Source organism: Myotis daubentonii, chromosome 9 (genome assembly GCF_963259705.1).
Source record: "Myotis daubentonii chromosome 9, mMyoDau2.1, whole genome shotgun sequence".
NCBI lineage: Eukaryota > Metazoa > Chordata > Mammalia > Chiroptera > Vespertilionidae > Myotis > Myotis daubentonii.
Window position 1 is genome coordinate 55,393,704 of NC_081848.1, and position 22,069 is coordinate 55,415,772.

A 22,069-nucleotide genomic window follows, 5' to 3' on the forward strand; every position below is an offset into this window, starting at 1 on the left:
AGCAGGATCACTCGCCGGGGCGCCTGCGCTTCCGAGGCTGAGACCCCGAGGCTGCAGGTGTGTGTGTGTGTGTGGGATCGCTCCGTGGGGACGCGGGCGCTTCCGGGGCTGAGAACCGAGGCTGCCCGGGGTAGTGGCACATCCAATCGTCTTAGGGTAAATCGGGCTGAAGAAGGGGCAAAAGGGTTAGAGGGCGCAGAGAGGCCATCTAGTACCAAGCAAGTGACGGCCCCAAGAGGCGGTTTTGCGGACTGCGCTTTCCGACCCAGGACTCCTCTTTCTAGCGGAAACTCGGCGACGGCTGCAGGCGGACCCGGCCGGGCGCGCGGGTCCCCCGCAGGCATGGCTGTCGCGGATTCGGCGGCGGCGGCGGGCTTCCCGCGTGATTTCCTGTGGCTGCTCCTGGTTCTTTGGTGCTGGGTGCCCGCCGCAGGTAAGGTGGCGGGGGGTGGGGTGGGGTGGGGGGGTGGGGGGGGTGTCCCTAGGCAGACTCCTCCTGGTCCTTCGGGGGCCCCGCCTGACGTCCTCGGCCACCTGTACCTTAACAGTCCCCAACTCTATGCTTTCCTTTGTGGAATTGTAGGAATCAATTAAACGGATTTGAAAATTTGTAAGAAATTGCAAGACACCAGAATAATCAAAACAATATCGAAAGGAAGAACAAAGTTGGAGGATCTTATGCGGATTAAGGAGGGGCCATGAACTAAGGGCCTCTGTACCTGAGATACCCCCCCGCACCCCCCCCCCCCGCCCTCGCCCCCCCCCAAAAGAATTTGTTTTTGTGTTTTGTTTTTTATAAAGGGTCAGGCAGAGTGCCTGCTACATAGTAAGCTCTTTTAAAAAAGATATATCTTTTTTATTGATTTCCGAGAGGAAGGGAGCCTGAGAGAGAAATATTAATGACGAGAGGCTCATTGATCGGCTGCCTGCTGCACGCCCCCTACTGGGGCCGGCTAGGGCAAGGAATTTGTTTTTAATTACATGGTAAAGTGTCTGAGAGTACAAGGCCTAAGTTTTTTTTCAAGGTTCTCCCATAACTGAATTTTCTTCTTTCCACAGATTTCTTGATAGTGGAGATGGAAGGGAAGAATCAGACTGTGTTTCTGTATGACAATGTCACCATCTCCTGCAAGGTCCCTGGTTCCACACCCCTGAACATCAAGGGTATGGGTGTTATCTGGTATCGGAAGCATCAGGCAGATGAAACAGAGCACAAGGTGTTTGAAATGTATGGAGACCATCAAAAGGCATTCAGACCCGGAGCCAGCGTGTCTCCAGCGGGGCTAGAGAAGGGGGACGCCTCACTGCACCTTCCTGGAGTCCAGCTGAGGGACGCAGGAGAGTACCGATGTGAGGTGGTGGTCACCCCCGAGAAGGCCCAGGGAACAGTCGTTCTAAAGGTTTTGGGTGAGTGTCCTGTGGTTCCCATGGTGTTGGAGCCGGGGGTAGAGATGTGGCCCGGCCAAGTAGAGCAGAAGTTTGGGCATGGGCCTTGGATTTGGATAGACACGGGTTTAAGTTCTGGGCTTCCCTGGACATCTGGACAACTTAGAGTTATTAATCATGCTGAACCTCAGGATCCTTTTCTCTAAATAGATGTAATAGTACCTCTATAAAGGCCCTGTCTCCAGCCCTAGCTGGTTTGGCTCAGTGGATAGAGCTTGGGCCTGTGGACCAAAGCGTCCCCAGTTTAAAAAAAGACCCTATCTCCAAATACAGTCACAGGAGAATGGGGTTAGGGCTTCAACATATGAATTTTGGGGGGAGGCCACAATGCAGCCTATAAGGGGGGGCAGCAATGTCTATGAGCTCTTCAAAATTGTACTTAAGACTTGGAATGTTTTGTACATATTGATTAGGGCAGTGGTCGGCAAACTGTGGCTCGCGAGCCACATGCAGCTCTTTGGCCCCTTCAGTGTGGCTCTTCCACAAAATACCCCATGCAGGCGTGCACGTACAGTATGAAGTTGACTTAAAACTTTAAGTAAAGTTTATTAAGTTAATTTTAGGGAACGTTGTGGAGTGAAAGAAGATGTAGTGTCGAGGATTGAGAAAGGTATGTTGAGATGGTTTGGACATATAGAGAGGATGAACAAAAGGAGATAGACCAAACAAGTATACAAGCCGAGTGTGGATGGGGGAGTTGGAAGGGGTCGACCTCAGCGAAAGTACCTCAATCAGATTGAGGACGTTTTTTAGCAAAGGCCAGCTTAGGAATACCCTAATTAAGTTAATAACAATGTACCTATCTATATAGTTTAAGTTTAAACATTTTGGCTCTCAAAAGAAATTTCAATTGTTGTACTGTTGATATTTGGCTCTGTTGACTAATAAGTTTGCTGACCACTGGGCTAGGGGGATGGGAAAGTGTATTAGCATTCATTTCCTCCACAACTGACAGAAAGCCTAAAAAGATTTTTAAAAAATTAATAGACTTTATTTTTTAGAACAGTTTTACATTACAGAAAAAATTGCAAATATAGTACTTTCTTTATGACTCCTGCCTATGCATATACTGCTTTCTCTATGATTAACCTCTTGCATCAGTATGGTATATTTGTTATAATTAATGAACCAATATTGATACATTTTTATTAATAAATGTCCATAGTTTATTCAGATAGCCTTAGTTTTGACCTAATATCCTTGATAACTTTTCTTTTTTTAAATATATTTTATTAATTGTTTACAGAGGGGAAGAGAGAGGGACAGAGAGTTAGAAACATTGATGAGAGAGAAACATCAATCAGCTGCCTCCTGCACACTCCCCACTGAGGATGTGCCCACAACCAAGGAACATGTCCTTGACTGGAATCGAACCTGGGACCCTTGAGTCTACAGGCCGACGCTCTATCCACTGAGCCAAACCAGTTAGGCCTCCCTGATAACTTTTCTTGTTCTAAAGGCTACTTTGAAATTCATAGAGCTATTCCAGTTTCCTTTAGATTAGCATTAGTATGATATATAAATCCCTTCACTTTTTGTTATTGTTGTTAATCCTCACCTGAGGATATTTTTTCCATAGATTTTTTTGTTTTTTTTAGAAAGTGGAAGGGATGGAGAGGGGAAGGTGTGAGAGAGAGGCAGAGGGAGACACGCATGTGAGGAAGACATTGATTGGTTGCCTCTCCCATGTACTCAGACTGGGGCCAGGGGCTGAACCTATAACCCAGGTACCTGCCATTCATTGGCTGGAAATAGGACCTGTGACCCTTTGGTGCATGGACCAATGCTCTAGCCATTTAGCACACCAGCCCGGCTCAGTTATGCTTCTTTAAAAATTTGTTAGTGATTCCAACGTATTTTTACAACTAATCTAAGTCAGTTTTGAAAGAACACTGTACTGCATCATTGTCATCAGTAGTACAGATATTTTATAACAGAATATTTCCAGTTCTCCCCTCCCATCTCATAACATGCTGTCATTCACATATCAATATGCTATAATCACCCAATGTATTGTTGCTATTATTTTAAACCAACAATTATGTATTAGATCAATTAAGTATAAGACAAGGTTTTAATTTACCTTCATTTATGTCTTCTCTGATTCTAGTTTCTGACCCATATCCTTTTCCTTCTCTCTGAAAACTTTTTAATATTTTGCAAGGCAGGTCTGTTGGTGACATATTCCCTCAGTTTTGTTTGAGAAAGTATTTATACTTCACTTTTGAATGATAATTTTTCTGAATATAGGATCCAAGTAGGTGAGTTATTTTCTTTCGACTCTTAAAATATTGCATGTCCCTCTCTTCTCTCTTGCATTTAAGATGTCCAGTGTCATTCTTATCCTCATTTGCCTATGAGTAAGTTATTTTTTCCTTTCAGGTTTCTTTTCTAGAAGATTTTCTCTTTGTCTTTTGATCATATATATGTATATATAATATATTTATGTATTATATATAAAATATATATATATTTCTGCATTTTCAATATGATATAGTGTTTTCCTACTTGGTGTTCTCTAAGCTTCCTAGGTCTGTGCTTTGATGTCTGTCATTAATTTTGGAAAATTCTCAGCTATTATATTTTAAACAATTTCTTCTGCTTCCTTCTCTTTACTTGTTTTTGTATTCCTATTACATGTATGTTACAACTTTTGCAACTGTCCAGTTTTTGGATATTTCTTTCCCTTCTGGTTCCTTCCCCCCCCCCCCCCGGCCCCCCCCTCCCCTCCACCCCCAAATTCTTTTTGCTCTTTGCATTTTAGTTTGGGAAGTTTATATGGACATATTTAAGCTAGCTGATTCCCTCCTTGGCAGTGTTAAGTCTATTGATGATCCTATCAAACACATTCCTCATTTCTTTTCTTTTTTTCAAAAATTTTAAAATATATATATTTTATTGATTTTTTACAGGGAGGAAGGGAGAGGGATAGAGAGTTAAAAGCATCGATGAGAGAGAAACATCGATCAGCTGCCTCCTGCACACCCCCAACTAGGGATGTGCCCGCAACCAAGGTACATGCCCTTGACAGGAATAGAACCTGGGACCCTTCAGTCCGCAGGCCGATGCTCTGTCCACTGAGCCAAACCGGGTAAGGCATTCCTTATTTCTTTTATAGTGTTTTTGGTTTCTAGCATTCCCTTTTGATTCTTTCTTAGAGAATGTCCATTTCTCTGCTCACATTATCCATCTGTGCTTGCATGTTGTCTGCTTTTTTCATTAGTGTCCTTAACATTTAATCATAGTTATTTTGAATTTTCTATCTGCTCTCTCATGTGGGACCCAGAGTCCTTTTATCTATCCACTTTGGCATCCTGAACATGTAGCTTTCACCTTGTGTTTGGAAATGGCTTCTCCATCTTGAACCATGACATGGTCTTCCAGGTGTTCTCCAGGAAGGATGAAGGGGAGAGGGAGAGAAGGCCATAGTACTTTTCTTTAAGATACCCTTGTTCCTTAAGGGTACTATCTTGAGTTTGCTCTCCCTACCTCTGATTCTATCTGAACTAGTAGACCCTGAGTTCACCAGCTGAAGTGGAGGTTGGGAGACGTAGCTTTAACTTGGATGTGTCATTAAAGAATGGACAGCAGTTTCTACCACAACAGTGTTCCAGAGCTCTCCTCCAATTCTCAAAGAAAGGTGTCTATGACACCAAGTGGCTTAAGAAACTCTGCTTTACACAATGGCTGTGAGAGTCGGGATCATGGTCTATCAGCGTCACCCTGGCACTGGGATCAGCATCCCCAGATTACTTAGGCTAAGCACAATCTCATTCGCCTCACTCACCCTTCCTGAAGGCTTGCTATGGGTCAGGCTTTGAACTGATAATAAGCTAGTCCCAACCTACCCTCAAATCATGACTTCTCTTCCCTGGCAGCTTCCCCAAAGTGCACCTTGTTTCAAGAACAAGCCACGGCGAAAGATGATGGCAACAAATATATTTTGTGTGAGGCAAGTGGGTTCTACCCAAAGGACATTAACATAACCTGGTATATATGGAACCACGAGAATCCCCAGGGCCAGGAGATTTCTGAAGGCATCACCAATGGTCCAGCTATCAAGAATGAGGACGGCACATTTAATAAAACCAGCCATTTGAGGCTGGAACACAATGTGGTCTCCTGCCAATGTGTGATAAGACACATATCCTTGCCCACCTCCTGCAGGTCCAACTTCCCCACGTCTCGGATAGGTAAGCATCCTCTAAAGATTTCCCTTACTCTTCACCTTGAGGGTATATAACGTAACACTCAGGTTCCCAGTTAGTCTAGGCCAGTGATGGCGAACCTATGACATGCGTGTCAGAGTTGACACGCGAACTCATTTTTTTGGTTGATTTTTCTTTGTTAAATGGCATTTAAATATATAAAATAAATATCAAAAATATAAATCTTTGTTTTACTATGGTTGCAAATATCAAAAAATTTCTATATGTGACACAGCACCAGAGTTAAGTGAGGGTTTTTCAAAATGCTGGCACGCCGAGCTCAAAAGGTTCGCCATCACTGGTCTAGGCCAAGGTGGGGGCCAATGGGGAAGGAGAGGAAGCTCAGTTTGTCCTACTTCAGCCCCAGAGTCAGCAGTCCAGGCTAGGTCCGTAAGCCAGGATGGATCGCCTAATAGGTGGAGAGTGGTGACAAGCGTCCTCAGCGTTGCTGGTAACTTATGGCTGCACATTCCAAGGCCTTTCCCCAGGCACACTAGATCCTGAGCTTAAGACAATACAGCTCACTACAGAATCTCCCCCCCCCACCCCTGCTGGTGGGGTAGGGTTAATTGAGCTCATATCTTGGTTTCCATGGTCATGGCTCTGGTCCTGACTGGAGATGACCTTGCAGGTCAAATGCATCTGCCTAGAGATGAGAGGGGTTAGGGAGGCAGTGTTTGACTGGTTTTTGCCAGATGGGGCCTCGGGTGTCCTGGATGGAGAGAGTAATTGTTTTTGGAAGCAAGGGCGAGGGATGTGTATGAGTGTGGTGTGTGTAGAGTATGTGTGGGACATGGGAAATATGGAATTGAAATATGCTTTGTGTGTATAATCTCTCATATAAAAGGCCCATGGCCGTCACACTGTAACCCTTTCACGACCAAATGAGCTGTGGCTCTCTCTCCAAGGTCAGGGGTTTAGGGAGAGGCTGGGGTGAGCGACTAGCGGTGATGAGCGGTACAGACAGCTGAGGCAAGCGGAAGTGAGCTACCTGCACAATTTTGTGCCTGCTGGGCCTCTAGTATAATATAAGGTGTCCCAACATTCATGCAAGATTTGCAGTTGAATTGAATTGCAAATCTTGTATGAACTTTGGGACACCCTATAAAAGAGATTTGTGTTGGTGACTTGTGGCCGTAATAATAAATTGCAACAGAATGGGTGGCTTATACTCAACAGCTTTATTTCTCACAGTTATGGAGGCTGGAAGTCTGAGATCCGTGTGACAGCGTGGATGGGTGAGGGCTTTCTTCTGGGACACAGATTTCTTGTATCCTCACATGGTGGAGGGATAAGGGAATCTCTCTAGGGCCTCTTATCTAAGGGCTCTAATTATTCACGCGGGCTCCTCCCTCATGACCTAATGATATCCCCAAAGCCCCACCTCCTAATACCATCACATTGGGTATTAGGATTTCAACATGTGAATTTTGGAGGGACACAGATATTCGATATATAGCAGTGTATAGTGATGTAAGATGATGTAGTGTGGAAGCTTGAACATGTGTACGGCATACATATGTGGTAGGTGGTGTCCATATTGCCGTGTATTTCTGGCAGGTGCTAAACACACTATTTGATGTATGTGATAGGAATGACAAGAAGTGTGGCAGATGATTGGTGGTTATATCTGTGGTAGGGAAATGACACACGACCATAGATATCTTAGCAGTGGTTGTGTGGTCACTTTGGCCACTGCACATAGGTTTCCTTTTAACGTTTTTCTCCTCTTTCTGCAGGATCTGAGATGGGAAATACCTGGGGGACTACCGATACTTGTATTGCTGTTGGCTTTATTGGAGCAGGCATTTTAATGGGACTAATTTTATGTTGTATAAGGTAAGGGGGATGCCAAAGCCAAGTTTAGCCCTGTGTTTTGGAATTGACTCTGGGAGTTCCGGGATCTTTGCCAGTGGATGATATTTGAGAGTTCTCAGGATCAGTGCTGGGGGGAATCTGAGTGTGGTGTGTGTGTGGTGTATGGCTTTTTCTGATGTTGTGTCAGGGAAGAACTGTCTCTTTAGATCCTTATGCGGTAGCTTGGGACTCTGGGGAGATGCACTGTAAGGCCCCTGTGCCTCTTCCTGACATACAGGTCTCACTGTGAACCAGGCCTTTGAGCTGTGTATGGGCTGCATTGTTGTCCTCACACATAGAACCACAGCTCAGAGAGGGGAATTCCTTCCCCGAGGTGCTCACATTTTGTTAACAGCTTAAAGGGATAGCTTTCAACCAGATTTCACCATTAAATCAGGAATCTGTAGCCCTCATTGGTGTTTCCCATCTAAGACAGCTTTCCAAGCATATTTATCACTCACTGTGATCCAAACAGCAGATAAAATAACTCAAGGTAAAGAAGTCTAAGGGACCAGTGTAGATATGTGGCTTACAATGGTTCTAGATATTAAATTGCCCTCATTTTTGGGGGTGGGGGGACTCCAAGGCAGAATCTGTGCAATAGCTAATACATCTCATTAAAAATGTTTTAGGAAGAAACAATTGGTTTCGTTATTCGTTGGGGCGATCCGTGCACTTAGCTCCTGGACTGCGGGTCTCCTTGGGCAGCAGGAGCAGCGCTATGGACTGAAAAGCGGTATAAAATTTCTGCGTGGAGTGAAAGAAAATGGCCGGAACCTAACAGACAGCTTGCAAATCACGGTTGGGAAAGCACACGCACACAGCTGGCCACTAAGCTGCCAGGAAAAGCGCTCCCTCTACCCATGGGGTGAAGAAGCCCCATCGCTACAAGCTCTGGACCATTGCACTTGGAGAAATCCGTCAGATACCAGAAATCTACAGGGCTTCTGATCCGGAAGCTGCCTTTCCAGAGGTTGGTGAGGGGGATGGCCCAGGATTTCCAAACTGCCAAGATTTCTTATTTTACATTTACTTCTCTAACTCTCTTTTTTCCTCTATTTTAAATCTGTGTGTATGTGTATCTCTATATAACATATAGTTATTTTTGAGAGTAGAGTTGCACATGATATTGCTTTAACCTTAATTCTCAAATGTGTATTTCTTGCAAAATAGGATTTATCTTAAATAATCAAATAACATTATCAATTTTCCCCCTCCACTCCACAGTACTCTAATCCAGGGGTGGGGAACGTCTGGCCTGTGGGCTATATATGGCCCAGAGACCATTTGGTCTGGCCCTGCCAAGGCACTAATGATGAGTTAATTACATGTTTGATAAAGGCAAATTTTTTTAAAAATATATATATTTTATTGATTTTTTACAGAGAGGAGGGGAGAGGGATAGAGAGTTAGAATCATTGATCAGCTGCCTCCTGCACACCCCCCACTGGGGATGTGCCCGCAACCAAGGTTCATGCCCTTGACCAGAATCAAATCTGGGACCCTTCAGTCCACAGGCTGAAGCTCTATCCACTGAGCCAAACCAGTCAGGGCAGCAGGCAAATTTTTAAGTTGATAATTTGTATGGCCTGAGAATCTAATCTAATAAAAGAGAAACTTGCAAATTGACTGCACCTCTGCCACACCCCAAGTCACGGCCACCAGCCAATCAGAGTGACTATATGCAAATTAACCCAACCAAGATGGCGGCCGGCAGCCACGGAGCTGGAGCAGCAGGAGGCTTGGTTTCCCCAGTGATGGAGGAAGCCAAGCTTCCTGCCTGTGCTGGCCGGCTGTGGCCTCGGCTCAAGGCAACAAAGTTTCAATTATAGAAGATAAATAAATCCCAGATACCTGCTTCCAGCAAGCCTCCACTGGGAGCTTGGGTGGTTGGGGGCTGTAGCCAGCCTGCAAACAGCCATCAGCCCCTCACCCAGGATGGCCACAGGCTCATGGGGTGAGGGTCCCCACTGGGGGGCTTGGCCAGCCTGCAAACAGCCATCAGCTCCTCACCCAGGATGGCTAGGCACCCCAGCAGGACCCACCACCCTGAAGGGGGTGTGGCCAGCCTAAAAATGGCCCTCAGCCCCTCACCCAGGCTGGCCAGGCACACCAGTGGGGACTCCCACAGTGAAGGGCTGTGGCCAGCCTGCAAACAGCCATCAACCCCTCACCCAGGCTGGCCAGGCACCCCAGGGGACCCCTACCCTGAAGGAGCTTTGGCCAACCTGCAAACAGCCATCAGCCCCTCACCCAGGCTGGCCAAGCACCCCAGCGGGACTCCCACCCTGATCCGGGACACCCTTCAGGGCAAACTAGCCGGCCCCCACCCATGCACCAGGCCTCTATCCTATATAATAAAAGGGTAATATGAAAATTGACCCTAACAGCAGAATGACTGGAAATGACTGGTCACTATGACACACACTGACCACCAGGAGGCAGACGCTCAATGCAGGAGCTACCCCTGGTGGTCAGAACACTCCCACAGGGGGAGCTCTGCTCAGCCACAAGCCAGGCTTCTGGCTGTCAGTACAGTGGTGGAAGCCTCTCCTGCCTCCTCAACAGTGCTAAGGATGTCTGACTGCAGCTTAGGCCTGCTCCCCGCTGGCAAGTGGACATCCCCTAAGAGCTCCCGTGCTGCCAGAGGGATGTCTGACTGCCAGTTTAGGCCCAATCCCCTGGGGAGCGGGCCTAAGCCAGCATGTGGTCATCCCCTGAGGGGTCCCAGACTTCGAGAGGGCACAGGCCGGGCTGAGGGACTCCCCGAGTGCATGTGCACCAGGCCTCTAGTGATGTTATAAATATCCAAATGGCTCTTGGCAGCAAAAAGGTTCCCTACCCCTTTAATCAGGTAGACTTGATTGAGATTTTTGTCAATTTTCCCAATATTGTCTTTTATAGCAAAAGAAAACCCAAGAAAATGCAGTGAATGTAGTTGTAATGTCTTTCTAGTCTCTGTTAATCTGAAATAGTTTGTGAGTCATTGTGTCTCATGGCATTGATATTTCAAAAGAGTATAGACCAGCTATTTTGTAGACCATCCATCAGTTTGAGGGTCTGTTTCCTTATGATTCCTACTTTTGATAGGAATATAGCTGAAGTGATACTAACTAAGGACATTTTATCAGGAGGCATATGGTCCTCATTATTCCCTTAACTGGCAATATTAACTTAGATTATTTGGTGAAGGTGAAGTCTACCAGGTGTTTTAACTATAAAGTTACAACTTTACCTTTTAATTTATAATTTAAAAAATATCTTGTAAAACCCATGATATTGCCAGAATCTTAAGTCAGCTTTAAAAAAACACATCATTCTACATCATAAGTCTTTCCAAATACAATTTGTAAGCATTAATTTCATATCTATGGGTGCTTAATTATTTTCTCAGGATTAGACATTCAGGTTATCTTCAGTCTTTTATTGTTATTTTATTTTATTTTTAAAAAAATATATTTTATTGATTTTTTACAGAGAGGAAGGGAGAGAGATAGTTAGAAACATCGATGAGAGAGAAACATCAATCAGCCGCCTCCTGCACACCCCCCACTGGGGATGTGCCTGCAACCAAGGCACATGCCCTTGACCAGAATTGAACCTGGGACCTTTCAGTCCACAGGCCAACGCTCTATCCACTGAGCCAAACTGGTTTCGGCTTTTATTGTTATTTTAAAAAGTGCTGCTTTCAACACATTTTCATATACAGCTTTTAATGTGTTTAGGGCTATTTTATAAAGTAGATTGTCAGTGTAGCATTATCAGGGTCAAGAGAATATTTTTAAAACTACTGATATACTTTGTAAAGAATATTGAAAGAATTACACTAATTTACATTTCCACTAATAAAAAATGAGTGATCTGTTTTTTGTTTTTAAAAATGTATTTTTAAGGATATACTTTGAGACTTATCTACAAGTTCTATCCTCTGATGATTCTGGTCAGCATCAGTTGTTACTTGACTGTTGACAAATGGTGATTTTCTAATCATCATTCCTTCTACATTTATTTTTTGCTTCGTATTGTAAGGAAAAGCTACCCTTTTCCTCTTCTCTACCTGTTCACTGTAGACTCATGGATTCCTGTTTTATTCAGTAAGCCTGCACCCTTCCTATGATAGTAGGTCCTCAGGTTACATCTGAGATCCATCCTTATGGCGTGATGTAATGTGACTTTCACCATAAGTCAGAACCCACCTACATAAGCACCTACGTCACTACATGGAGCACATACACAGCAGTAATGAAGTGAAACAGTAAAAAAAAATAATTAAAAGAAAGATAACAATTCCTGACCTTTACTTGTGGTAAATAAATAATAAAAAACATAAAGCACATATGTACATACGTCGAAATGACAGAACTTTTTTTTTCTTTATAAATGAGTGGGAGATGGTGACATAACCATGAAATGACGTATGTTGAGTCCGACGTAACCCGAGAACTGCCTGTATTTATTTCCATTCTTGGCTAGTGGGAGTTTCCTCAAACAGGTTTTTGTGGCCTTCTGGTATGTTCCCATCATTCTTTGAGGACTTTCTTATTTTTTAGCAGAAGATGTTCAAGGTTTATCTTGTTCCTTCTCTGTCCCACCTCTTTAATCAGCCATTTTTTCTGAGGAGTACTGTTGTTTGTTAGTTTTTCAGTGGAGATTGATAGTATAGACCAGGAGCTGGACACTAAATTGACTACTTGCTATGGAATTGTCCTTGCTGTAAAGCAAGTCCTAGTCGGATTAATAGAACTGGGAATTTTTAAAAAATTTTAAATACATTTTTATTTATTTATATTATGAATATATACATACTAGGGGCCCGGTGCACGAAATTCGTGCACTGGGTGTGTGTGGGGGGGAGTGTCCCTCAGCCCAGCCTGCCCCCTCTCACTTACTGGGAGCCCTCAGGCGTTGACCCCCATCACCCTCCAATCCCAGGATTGGCCCCTTGCCCAGGCCTGACGCCTCTGACAGAGGTGTCAGGCCTGGGCAGGGGACCCTCATTTCCCCCCATCAGTGGTTCTGCCCCCAGCCCAGGCCTGATCCCTCTGGCCCAGGCATCAGGCCTGGGCAGGGGACCCCCAGACCCCTCTGATTGCTGGCTCTGCCCCTTGCCCAGGCCTGACGCCTCCGCCAGAGGTGTCAGGCTTGGACAGGGGACCCCCATCTCCCCCCGATCACTGGCTCTGGCCCCCGCCCAGGCCTGAGGCCTCTGGCCCAGGAATCATGCCTGGGCAGGGGGCCCCCATCTCCCTCTGATTGCTTGCTCCACCCACCTCTGACCCAGGCTTCAGGCCTGGGCAAGGGGACCATCATATACCCCCAATCCCCGGCTCTGCCCCCCCACCCAGGCCTGATGCCTCTGCCAGAGGAGTTGACCCTCATCACCCTCCGATCACCAATCACCGGATCGGCCCCTTGACCAGGCCTGAGGCCTCCGGCAGAGGTGTCAGGCCTGGGCAGGGGACCCCCAGCTCCCCGCGGTTTCAGGCTCCGCCCATGCCCAGGCCTAACGCCTCTGGCCTAGGTGTCCGGCCCGGGCAGCGGGGACCTGCAGCTGCAGCGGCCCCGCGATCGTGGGCTCCGCTTTAGGCCCAGGCAAGGGACCCCTAGCTCCTGGGACTGCCAGCTTCGACCGTGCCCAGCTCCCATCGCTGGCTCCACCTCTACTTCCTGCTATCACTGGCCAGGGGGGAAAAGGCATCTGATTCTCCAATCATGGCTGGGGGGCAGGGCAAAGGCGGCCCCAGGGCCACCTTTGCCCTGCCCCCCAGCTCTTAGCTCCCCCCTGGGTTTCTGATCACTGTCAGTGGCAGGGGGCTTCTTCCTGCTTTCCCTTTCGCCTCCCTGCATTGTGCCTACATATGCAAATTAACCGCCATCTTCTTGGCAGTTAACTGCCAATCTTAGTTGGCAGTTAATTTGCATATAGCCATGATTAGCCAATGAAAAGGGTAGCGTCGTACGCCAATTACCATTTTTCTCTTTTATTAGTGTAGATATACACACATACTTGCACACACACATATAGACACACTATACACATTTATATTCATTTTGTATATTTCACTGTCAATCTATATTACAACTCATGAGTTCACACTATCCTCTTAAATTTTAATACAACACCTTCAATTCCAATACATTTTAAGTTTTTATTTTTCTGTATTTCATACAAAACCTGGCTCCCATTTTCCACAAGTTTCTGCAGGAGACTGCCCGTTATCTTCACTAACAGAGAAGTGCAAACAACGATCTCAGAATGCTGGTGACCCTTGAACCCATGGCAAGGGCCTGAGTTATGCACTGATTGTCTAGTCCTGATAATGGGGGCTTAAGCTATTTCTTGATCAAATAGTCTCAGAGTAAATCCTCCTAATATTTACTGACCTTTTAAGATAGTCTGTTATTGCAATTTCCTGCCTGACTAAGGGTTTTATGCTTAACCAAAGTGAATAAAAGGCTGGCGAGGCCTGGGCACTGGTGGAAGTCCTTCCCCTTGAGTTGGAATTGCCTGCCTGGCCCCCCAGTATTTCCAAATTATCTCTTGTCTCTTCTCTTTCATTTGTGTGTGGCTCCTCTTCCAGATCCTGAACCCTGAACCACGCGGGACGTGGTGGGGAACAAACATACACAAGTTTCCACTTATTTGCTCAGTCCTAGCATATTGAAAGCATTTTAGAATTGCCAGTCCATGCCTCTGCAAAACAAGACTAAGACTTGTTTAGATTTGGGGGTTGTTTTTAATTTGAGTGCATGTAGTTCAGAGACTGTGTTAAGAAGTTTCTTGGGTTAGTTCTTTTTTTCCCTTCTCCCTTCTGTCAGTTATTTTATTCAGTTAAAATAAAAGTATTCTTTATTTGTTTCTGTTTCTATTCAATTTGGGGGGATTTTTTCTGTCCTTGTGGATTTTAGTTATTTGTGGTGTTTTTTTGAGTGTGTAACACATTGAATGTTTCAGAAAAGCAATTCTGTACAAAATGTGTCTTCAGAGGAGTATGATTTCCTTGCCTTCATTCCCTTTGTCCTTTCCACTCCGTTTCTCCCTCGTTCTGTAGGTAAACAATCTCATTAGTCTTTAGGTGTTCCTTTTATTCAGAGTACATAAATATATTTTTTCTTAATTCCTTTTCTTTTTTTACCCCAAAGGTATAATACTATATTCTATTGTACTTTGCTAATCATACACTTTGACAGCTGAATCAGACCTTATGGTTGCATTTCTAAGATTATTCTTTCTTCGTTTTCTTTAGACATTAGATCAGCAACAGTTTTTCACAGAGGAAGAACTGAAAGAATATGAAAATCTTATCTCCTTACAAGAAAATGAACTTAAGAAAAAGCAGGTGAACTTCAGAAACAAAAAGAAGAACTACAACCCTGACCGGTTTGGCTCAGTGGATAGAGCATTGGCCCTCGGACTCAGGGGTCCCAGGTTCGACTCCGGTCAAGGGCATGTACCTTGGTTGCAGGCACATCACCAGTGGGGGGTGTGCAGGAAGCAGCTAATCAATATTTCTCTCTCATCAGTGTTTCTAACTCTATCCCTCTCTCTTCCTCCCTGTAAAAAATCAATAAAAAATATATATTTTAAAAAGATGTCCTGATTTATTATTTTTTTGCTTTGATCCGTTTTATTTATTTATTTATTTATTTATTTATTTATTTATTTATTTTTTTTTTAAATATATTTTATTGATTTTTTACAGAGAGGAAGGGAGAGAGATAGAGAGTTAGAAACATCGATGAGAGAGGAACATCGATCAGCTGCCTCCTGCACATCTCCCACTGGGGATGTGCCCGCAACCCAGGTACATGCCCTTGACCGGAATCAAACCTGGGACCCTTCAGTCCGCAGGCCGACGCTCTATCCACTGAGCCAAACCGGTTTTGGCGTATTTATTTATTTTTTAAATTAAACCTTTATTGTTCAGATTATTACAGTTGTTCCTCTTTTTTTCCCCCCATAACTCCCCTCTACCCTGTTCCCACCCCACCCTCTGTCCTTACCCCGCCCAATGTCCTCGTCCATAGGTGTATGATTTTTGTCCAGTCTCTTCCTGCACCCCCACACCCCTTTCCCCCCAAGAATAGTCAGTCCACTCCCTTTCTATGCCCCGATTCTATTATATTCACCAGTTTATTCTGTTCATCAGATTATTTATGCACTTGATTTTTAGATTCATTTGTTGATAGGTATATATTTGTTGTTCATAATTTGTATCTTTACCTTTTTCTTCTTCTTCCTTTTCTTAAAGGATACCTTTCAGCATTTCATATAATACTGGTTTGGTGGTGATGAACTCCTTTAGCTTTTTCTTATCTGTGAAGCTTTTTATCTGATGTTCAATTCTGAATGATAGCTTTGCTAGGTAAAGTAATCTTGGTTGTAGGTTCTTGCTATTCATCACTTTGAATATTTCTTGCCACTCCCTTCTGGCCTGCATAGTTTCTGTTGAGAAATCAGCTGACAGTCGTATGGGTACTCCCTTGTAGGTAACTGACTTTTTTTCTCTTGCTGCTTTTAAGATTTTCTCTTTGTCTTTTGCTCTTGGCATTTTAATTATGATGTGTCTTGGTGTGGTCTTCTTTGGATTCCTTTTGTTTGAGGTTCTCTGCGCTTCCTGGACTTGTAAGTCTATTTCTTTCACCAGGTAGGGGAAGTTTTCTATCATAATTTCTTTAAATAGGTTTTCAATATCTTGCTCTCTCTCTTTTTCTGGCACCCCCATAATTCGGATGTTGGTATGCTTGAAGTTGTCCCAGAGGCTCCTTACACTATCGTCATATTTTTGGATTCTTTTCTCTTTTCATTTTTCCCATTGGGTGTTTTTTGCTTTCTCATATTTCAAATCTTTGACTTGATTCTTGCGATCCTCTAGTTTGCTGTTGGAACTCTATATACTATTCTTTATTTCAGTCAGTGTATGCTTAATTTCTAGTTGGTCCTTTTTCAGATCCTCGAGGGTCTCACTAGACTTATTGAGGGTCTTACTAAATTTATCGGTGGTGTCTATAAAATTCTTGAAAAACCTTATAAGCGTGTTTTGAACTCTATATCCAATAGTTATCCATTTCTGTCATTTGTGTCCTGTTTCTTTGTCTCCACATTTTTTATGCTTCCCTGTGTTGATAGAGTGGCTTTCTGTGCTAGGTGTCCTATAGGGCCCAGTGTCTCAGCCTCCCCAATTACCTGAGGTGGACACTCTTGGTGCACCCCTTTGTGGGCTTTGTGCACAGTCTTGTAGTTAAGCCTTGATTGTTGTAGGTATCACTGGGAGGAATTGACCTCCAGGCCAATTGACTGTGAGAATCAGTGGGAGAACTTTTGTGCTGGAGACGCCTCCTGAGTGTGTCCCTTATGGATCTGAGGAGTTGTAATCTGGATGGTCCCACTCTGACCACTGGGTACACTGGCTCTTGGATCTCTAAGAAGATGCTAATTTAGTGTCTGCCTGAAGCTACCCAGCAGGAGCTATGGAGAGATCTGCAGATTCCTCTTCTTTGTTTGGGGTTTGGAGGTGCCCAGATGAGGCCCAGCTGTGAAGCAATGCAAGCTGCTGTGGGGCCTTGGGCCTTCTTTTGGAAGTTCTGGGTCTCTCTGACGCAGCTGAAGTTTGTTAGGTAATTTTCAGATTGCAAAGGGCTAGGCCTTTCATACGCAAAAGCCTCTGTGCACAGCTTGGGTGGGGCGGGGTCTCAGGGAATCAACAGGGCTGAGCAAACAGCTATGGCTGATCCTCAGTCCTACCCTAAGAGGCCCAGCATCTCAGTGTCCTGGTAATTGCCCCAAGCACCTCTGAGAGAAAGCTGCCCTGGAGTTCCGACTGTTGCCAGACAGTCCAATTTCTCCCCATTTGAGTCTGGGTCCCCAGAGACTTGCCTGGAACTGGAGTTCAGAGCAGCTGGGAGCTTGAGACTCCCTCCTGATTGAAAAAAGACAACTGTGTCCTCAGTTACCAGCCCTTTCCATGCATTGGAGCCTCTGTACCTCTGGAGTTAACTTCCTCACCTCCTCTGAGTCTCAGTGTGCTTTTCTCTTTCCTTCTAGTTGTAGAATTTCCACTTAGCCAGCCTTCCTGTGGTGCTGGATGATGTCCGTTTTGGCTTTTAGTTGTATTTTTGAAGTAGTGGTGGGAGGCAGCAATTTCTGGTTTTTACCTATGCTGCCATCTTGGTTTCTCCCTGATTTATTATTTAAAAAAAAAGGAGCCCAAATCCGGTTTGGCTCAGTGGATAGAGCATCGGCCCTCGGACTCAGGGGTCCCAGGTTCGATTCTGGTCAAGGGCATGTACCTTAGTTGCGGGCACATACCCAGTGGGGAGTGTGCAGGAGGCGGCTGATCGATGTTTCTCTCTCATCGATGTTTCTAACTCTCTATCCCTCTCCCTTCCTCTCTGTAAAGAATCAATAAAATATATTTTTAAAAAAAGAAAAGAAGAAAGCATACAGCGTCAGCATGGCCAACTTGAGGCTCAGAAGCTGGAATATCATCAGGTTTTATTTTGTGAAAGGATTGTGGCATTAAAAAGATTTTAGGAGCTTTGCTAAAAGCCTGTGTTGTAGTAATATTTCAGTCACTATTAGCTATAGTATTTTAAATGTTGGTGTTTTAAAAACTGCTTTGCTGAATATTAATCTAAATTTTAGGATTTGACTATTTCATTTTGGAAAATAATTTTCAGTTAGTTGTGATTTGTTAAAGGTCACACATATCAGAGAAAATCAAGTACTACTTCCTTTTAAAACATTATTTTTCATTCCCCAGGTCATACAGCAGATGGAACAAAAAAATTACAACAAGAAATTTCTCCATCAGTGCCTGGTGGAGAATCGAAGTTCAAGCCATGTATGTAATTTCGTTTGCTTATTTGTTTGCTTAAGGAAATAAATTGAAATCCACATTTATTGCAAGTATGATTTCAAATTATTAATATCTTTGCTATTTTTTATACATTTGTGGAACTACAGCACCTTACATTTCAGAAGGCCTATAAAGTTTTTATGTGTCTGTATATTTCAAAAGCTATATAATTTGATAGGCATATTTATGGTGAAGTGATTTATTTGAACATTATTTATCTTTTTTTCTAATCATTTATTGATATTATCAGAGAACATGTTTTTAATTTTAATTTTTTTCTTAACTGTAGCCTCCATTCTGACAGTTTTGGTTTTACAACATTTGGTAGGGTAAGCATTGCCCAGACAGTGTATCCATGCCCATAAGACATTCAGGTAAAGGAGACACAAGTTATTTGCATAAGCCTGTCTAAACATTCCTAGGCTCATTATCCCATCTATCCTTCCCTTGGGAGAACAACCTTCATGTTCTCTCAATCTAATTGTTGTTTACACCAGCGCTTTGTCAGTGGATTTTGGTACCACAGTTTGTGGACCTCCCAGGTCAATGAGTCCAGAAATTTCTCTTCTCTACCTCCTGACCGTTTTACCCACTCTGGTGTAAAGACTTTGAATCCCCAATGAGTGGTTGAGTCAAGGGACCCTGGTCCTTTTGTCAGCTTTCATCTTTTTTAAAAAATATTTTTATTATTGATAATATTACAGATATCTCCCATTTCCCGCCTTCCCCTCTTCCTCCCAGCCCCTGCCCACCCCTTGAGGTCGTCACTACCCTATTGCTGTGTTCATGGGCTATGTCAGCCTTCATCTTGATTATTCTCCTTAACCATTGCTCAAAGCAATTGTAAGTCAGATTTCTCATTATAATCTTTGAATCTTGGCTTTCAAAATGTTCCAAACCAGGGCAAATAAAGCAGACTTGTTTGGGGCCCTTTAATCCTGGGGAGTCAATAGGGGGTTCTTTTGGCATGCACCACCTTGGGTAGCACTATTAAAACCTTTGTTCAATCCCCATCATTGTCATTTTATTTACATCTAACCATCGGGAGTGTGGGCGTTCATATACTGGGCACTGATGACTGTCCTTGACTCAGGAGACTAAGAGGATCGACCTTTCAGGCAATGATAAAAGGTAGAGGGATTTCTTCTTATAGAAAAAGATAAAAAACTGGTCTGTTTAAACCAATGGTTCTCAACCTTCTTAATGCCGCGACCCTTTAATACAGTTCCTCATGTTGTGGTGACCCCCAACCATAAAATTATTTTCGTTGCTGCTTCATAACTGTAATTTTGCTATTGTTATGAATCATAATGTAAATATCTGATATGCAGGATGTATTTAGGCGACCCCTGTGAAAGGGTCGTTCTACCCCAAAAGGGGTCGCGATCCACAGGTTGAGAACCGCTGGTTTAAACATTTAAGAGCATGATGTCAGCAAGATTGTGGACTAGGAGGTCCCAGCTCTTGTACCACTGCCAGAGAAACACAGGCACCAGCCCCTCCAGAGTGCTCGATACCAGAAGTCTTAGGTGGTTCCTGGTCGCAGGCATTCACAATGCTGGTACTCATGGTGTTTGTGAACTAATGGGTAAGGGAGTTTCTGCCTCCTTCACTGAAATTATTTGGTTCTGTACTTGGCAGACTTGGCAAGTTTGTAGCTACTGCTTCTTCCTTTTTGCTCTGCTGTTTTGTTTTGTTTTCAAATATATTTCATTGATTTCAGAGAGGAAGGGAGCGGGAGAGATAGAAACATCAATGATGGGAGAAAATCATTGATAGGCTGCCGCCGGCTCTCCCTGCACTGGAGATGAGCACGCAATCTGGGCATGTGCCCTTGACCAGAGTCGAACCTGGGACCCTTCAGTCCGAAGTCCAATGCTCTATCCGCTGAGCCAAACCAGCCAGGGCTACTGTGTTGGCTCTTGAGCCAAGTCTTTATTACTGATCCAACAAGTAGAATAGCTGAAGAAAGTTCTGCTATGGTAACCCCATGTGAGTACGTGGTCTTTTGAAATGTATCTTTCAGTTTTCTAAGCTGTGCTGAACTAAAGGTTGTGCAGTATTGATGCCCATACTTTGGCTTGTCTGATCCATCTTAGATGGAAGATTTATGTAGCAGGCCCTTATTCTTTATACAAACACACCCCCCAAAAAGCCAGCATGCTGCCTCATTGCCCAAAATGTGAAGACAAGAGGTCAAACACCCAGATTTCACTTAGGTTTTCAGCATCTGCCATAGTATCTTTTTGAAGTATAATAAATGATTCACTGTGTGTGTTTCTGAGATCCTGAATTTCATCTGTGTCAAACATATGCTTTTAATTGTAATCTATGATTATATAAGTGTATTTAAAAAATAAATATTACATATAAAAGGAGATTCCTTTAAAATGAGAGTATATATTTTTTCTTTAAACAGTCATTTGAAGTCTGAAATCCACCAGAACTTGGAAGAAAACTGTAAAATCAATATCTGTGTCATTTTTTTACTTCCCTTCCTTTTTCTCTACTCAAATATTTTAAGACATAAATGGAGCCGAAACCGGTTTGGCTCGGCGGATGGAGCGTTGGCCTGCGGACTGAAGGGTCCCGGGTTCGATTCCGGTCGAGGGCATGTGCCTGGGTTGCGGGCACATCCCCAGCGGGAGATGTGCAGGAGGCAGCTGATCGATGTTTCTCTCTCATCGATGTTTCTGACTCTCTATCTCTCTCCCTTCCTCTCTGTAAAAAATCAATAAAATATATTAAAAAAAAAGACATAAATGGAATAAAGGAAGATACTTATTAAATAAGAACACTTTTTTTTTGACACCGATATTTAAAGATGGAAGTCCACCAGAACTAGGAATAAAACCTCAATATCTGCTCTCACTTTCATACCTCCCCTCTTTTTACTTTGGTCTTCTTTAGTGATTTAATCAAATAGCCTTAGGCCAGTGGTTCTCAACCTTCTGGCCCTTAAAATACAGTTTCTCATGTTGTGACCCAACCAGAAAATTATTTTCGTTGCTACTTCATAACTGTAATGTTGCTACTGTTATGTATTATAATGTAAATATCTGATATGCAGGATGGTCTTAAGCGACCCCTGTGAAAGGGTGGTTCGTTCGCCAAAGGGATTGCGACCCACAGGTTGAGGACCGCTGCCTTATGCCATAATTTAATGAAACTCTCAGGAACCACATAAGTGAGAAAGCTCTGTTTGTTACTTTATAAATAAATTGCTCTCACTTACTCATGAAGATAGATATTCTTTTTTTAAAAATATATTTTATTGATTTTTTACAGAGAGGAAAGGAGAGAGATAGGGAGTTAGAAACATCGATGAGAGAGAAACATCGATCAGCTGCCTCCTGCACACCTCCCACCAGGAATGTGCCCGCAAACCAGGTACATGCCCCTGACCGGAATCGAACCTGGGACCCCTCAGTCCTCAGGCCAATGCTCTATCCACTGAGCCAAACCGGTTTCGGCTTATGGGTGCTTATCATCCCCTCTCTCAATAAAAGTCTCTTTGATACTCACAGTTCTTTTGAGAAGACCATGTATTTCCTGTTTCTTGGTAACTTCTTCCTACTTTCAGAACCCTTAACTGCTAGAAATTCTTCTGCTAAATAGTTTTTGCTACTACTTGAGGTCGTTTTTCATTCATACTTTTGCTTTATACTCTATCTATTTCAGATCAGATTTGCTATATAT

At 43.7% G+C, this 22,069-nt stretch overlaps 2 protein-coding genes across 2 annotated transcripts in view; both read left to right on the top strand.

Moving 5' to 3' along the window:
* Positions 1 to 14,941, top strand: part of LOC132241017 (natural cytotoxicity triggering receptor 3 ligand 1-like) — a 41,225-nt gene extending 26,284 nt beyond the window's left edge. The window contains exon 6 of the mRNA XM_059709033.1: positions 14,759 to 14,941. Coding sequence (XP_059565016.1) covers positions 14,759 to 14,808 — 50 coding nt within the window. The 3' untranslated portion in view covers positions 14,809 to 14,941. The remainder of the gene's footprint in view (positions 1 to 14,758) is intronic.
* On the top strand, positions 101 to 20,905 carry LOC132241020 (natural cytotoxicity triggering receptor 3 ligand 1-like). The gene is made up of 7 exons (XM_059709042.1): positions 101 to 433; positions 1,060 to 1,407; positions 5,325 to 5,639; positions 7,394 to 7,493; positions 8,144 to 8,484; positions 18,275 to 18,355; positions 20,790 to 20,905. Exons 1-5 carry the CDS (start codon positions 343 to 345, stop codon positions 8,460 to 8,462), a joined length of 1,173 nt encoding a protein of 390 aa, XP_059565025.1. The 5' UTR covers positions 101 to 342; the 3' UTR covers positions 8,463 to 8,484; positions 18,275 to 18,355; positions 20,790 to 20,905.
* The last annotated feature ends 1,164 nt before the right edge of the window (positions 20,906 to 22,069 follow it).

Bases quoted from the DNA above. Each gene is read 5' to 3' on its own strand.
- LOC132241020 (XM_059709042.1), top strand. From the start codon at position 343: ATGGCTGTCGCGGATTCGGCGGCGGCGGCGGGCTTCCCGCGTGATTTC. The intron at 1,408-5,324 runs GTGAGTGTCCTG...CTTCCCTGGCAG, and splicing joins AGTCGTTCTAAAGGTTTTGG to CTTCCCCAAAGTGCACCTTG. The intron at 5,640-7,393 runs GTAAGCATCCTC...CTCTTTCTGCAG, and splicing joins CTTCCCCACGTCTCGGATAG to GATCTGAGATGGGAAATACC.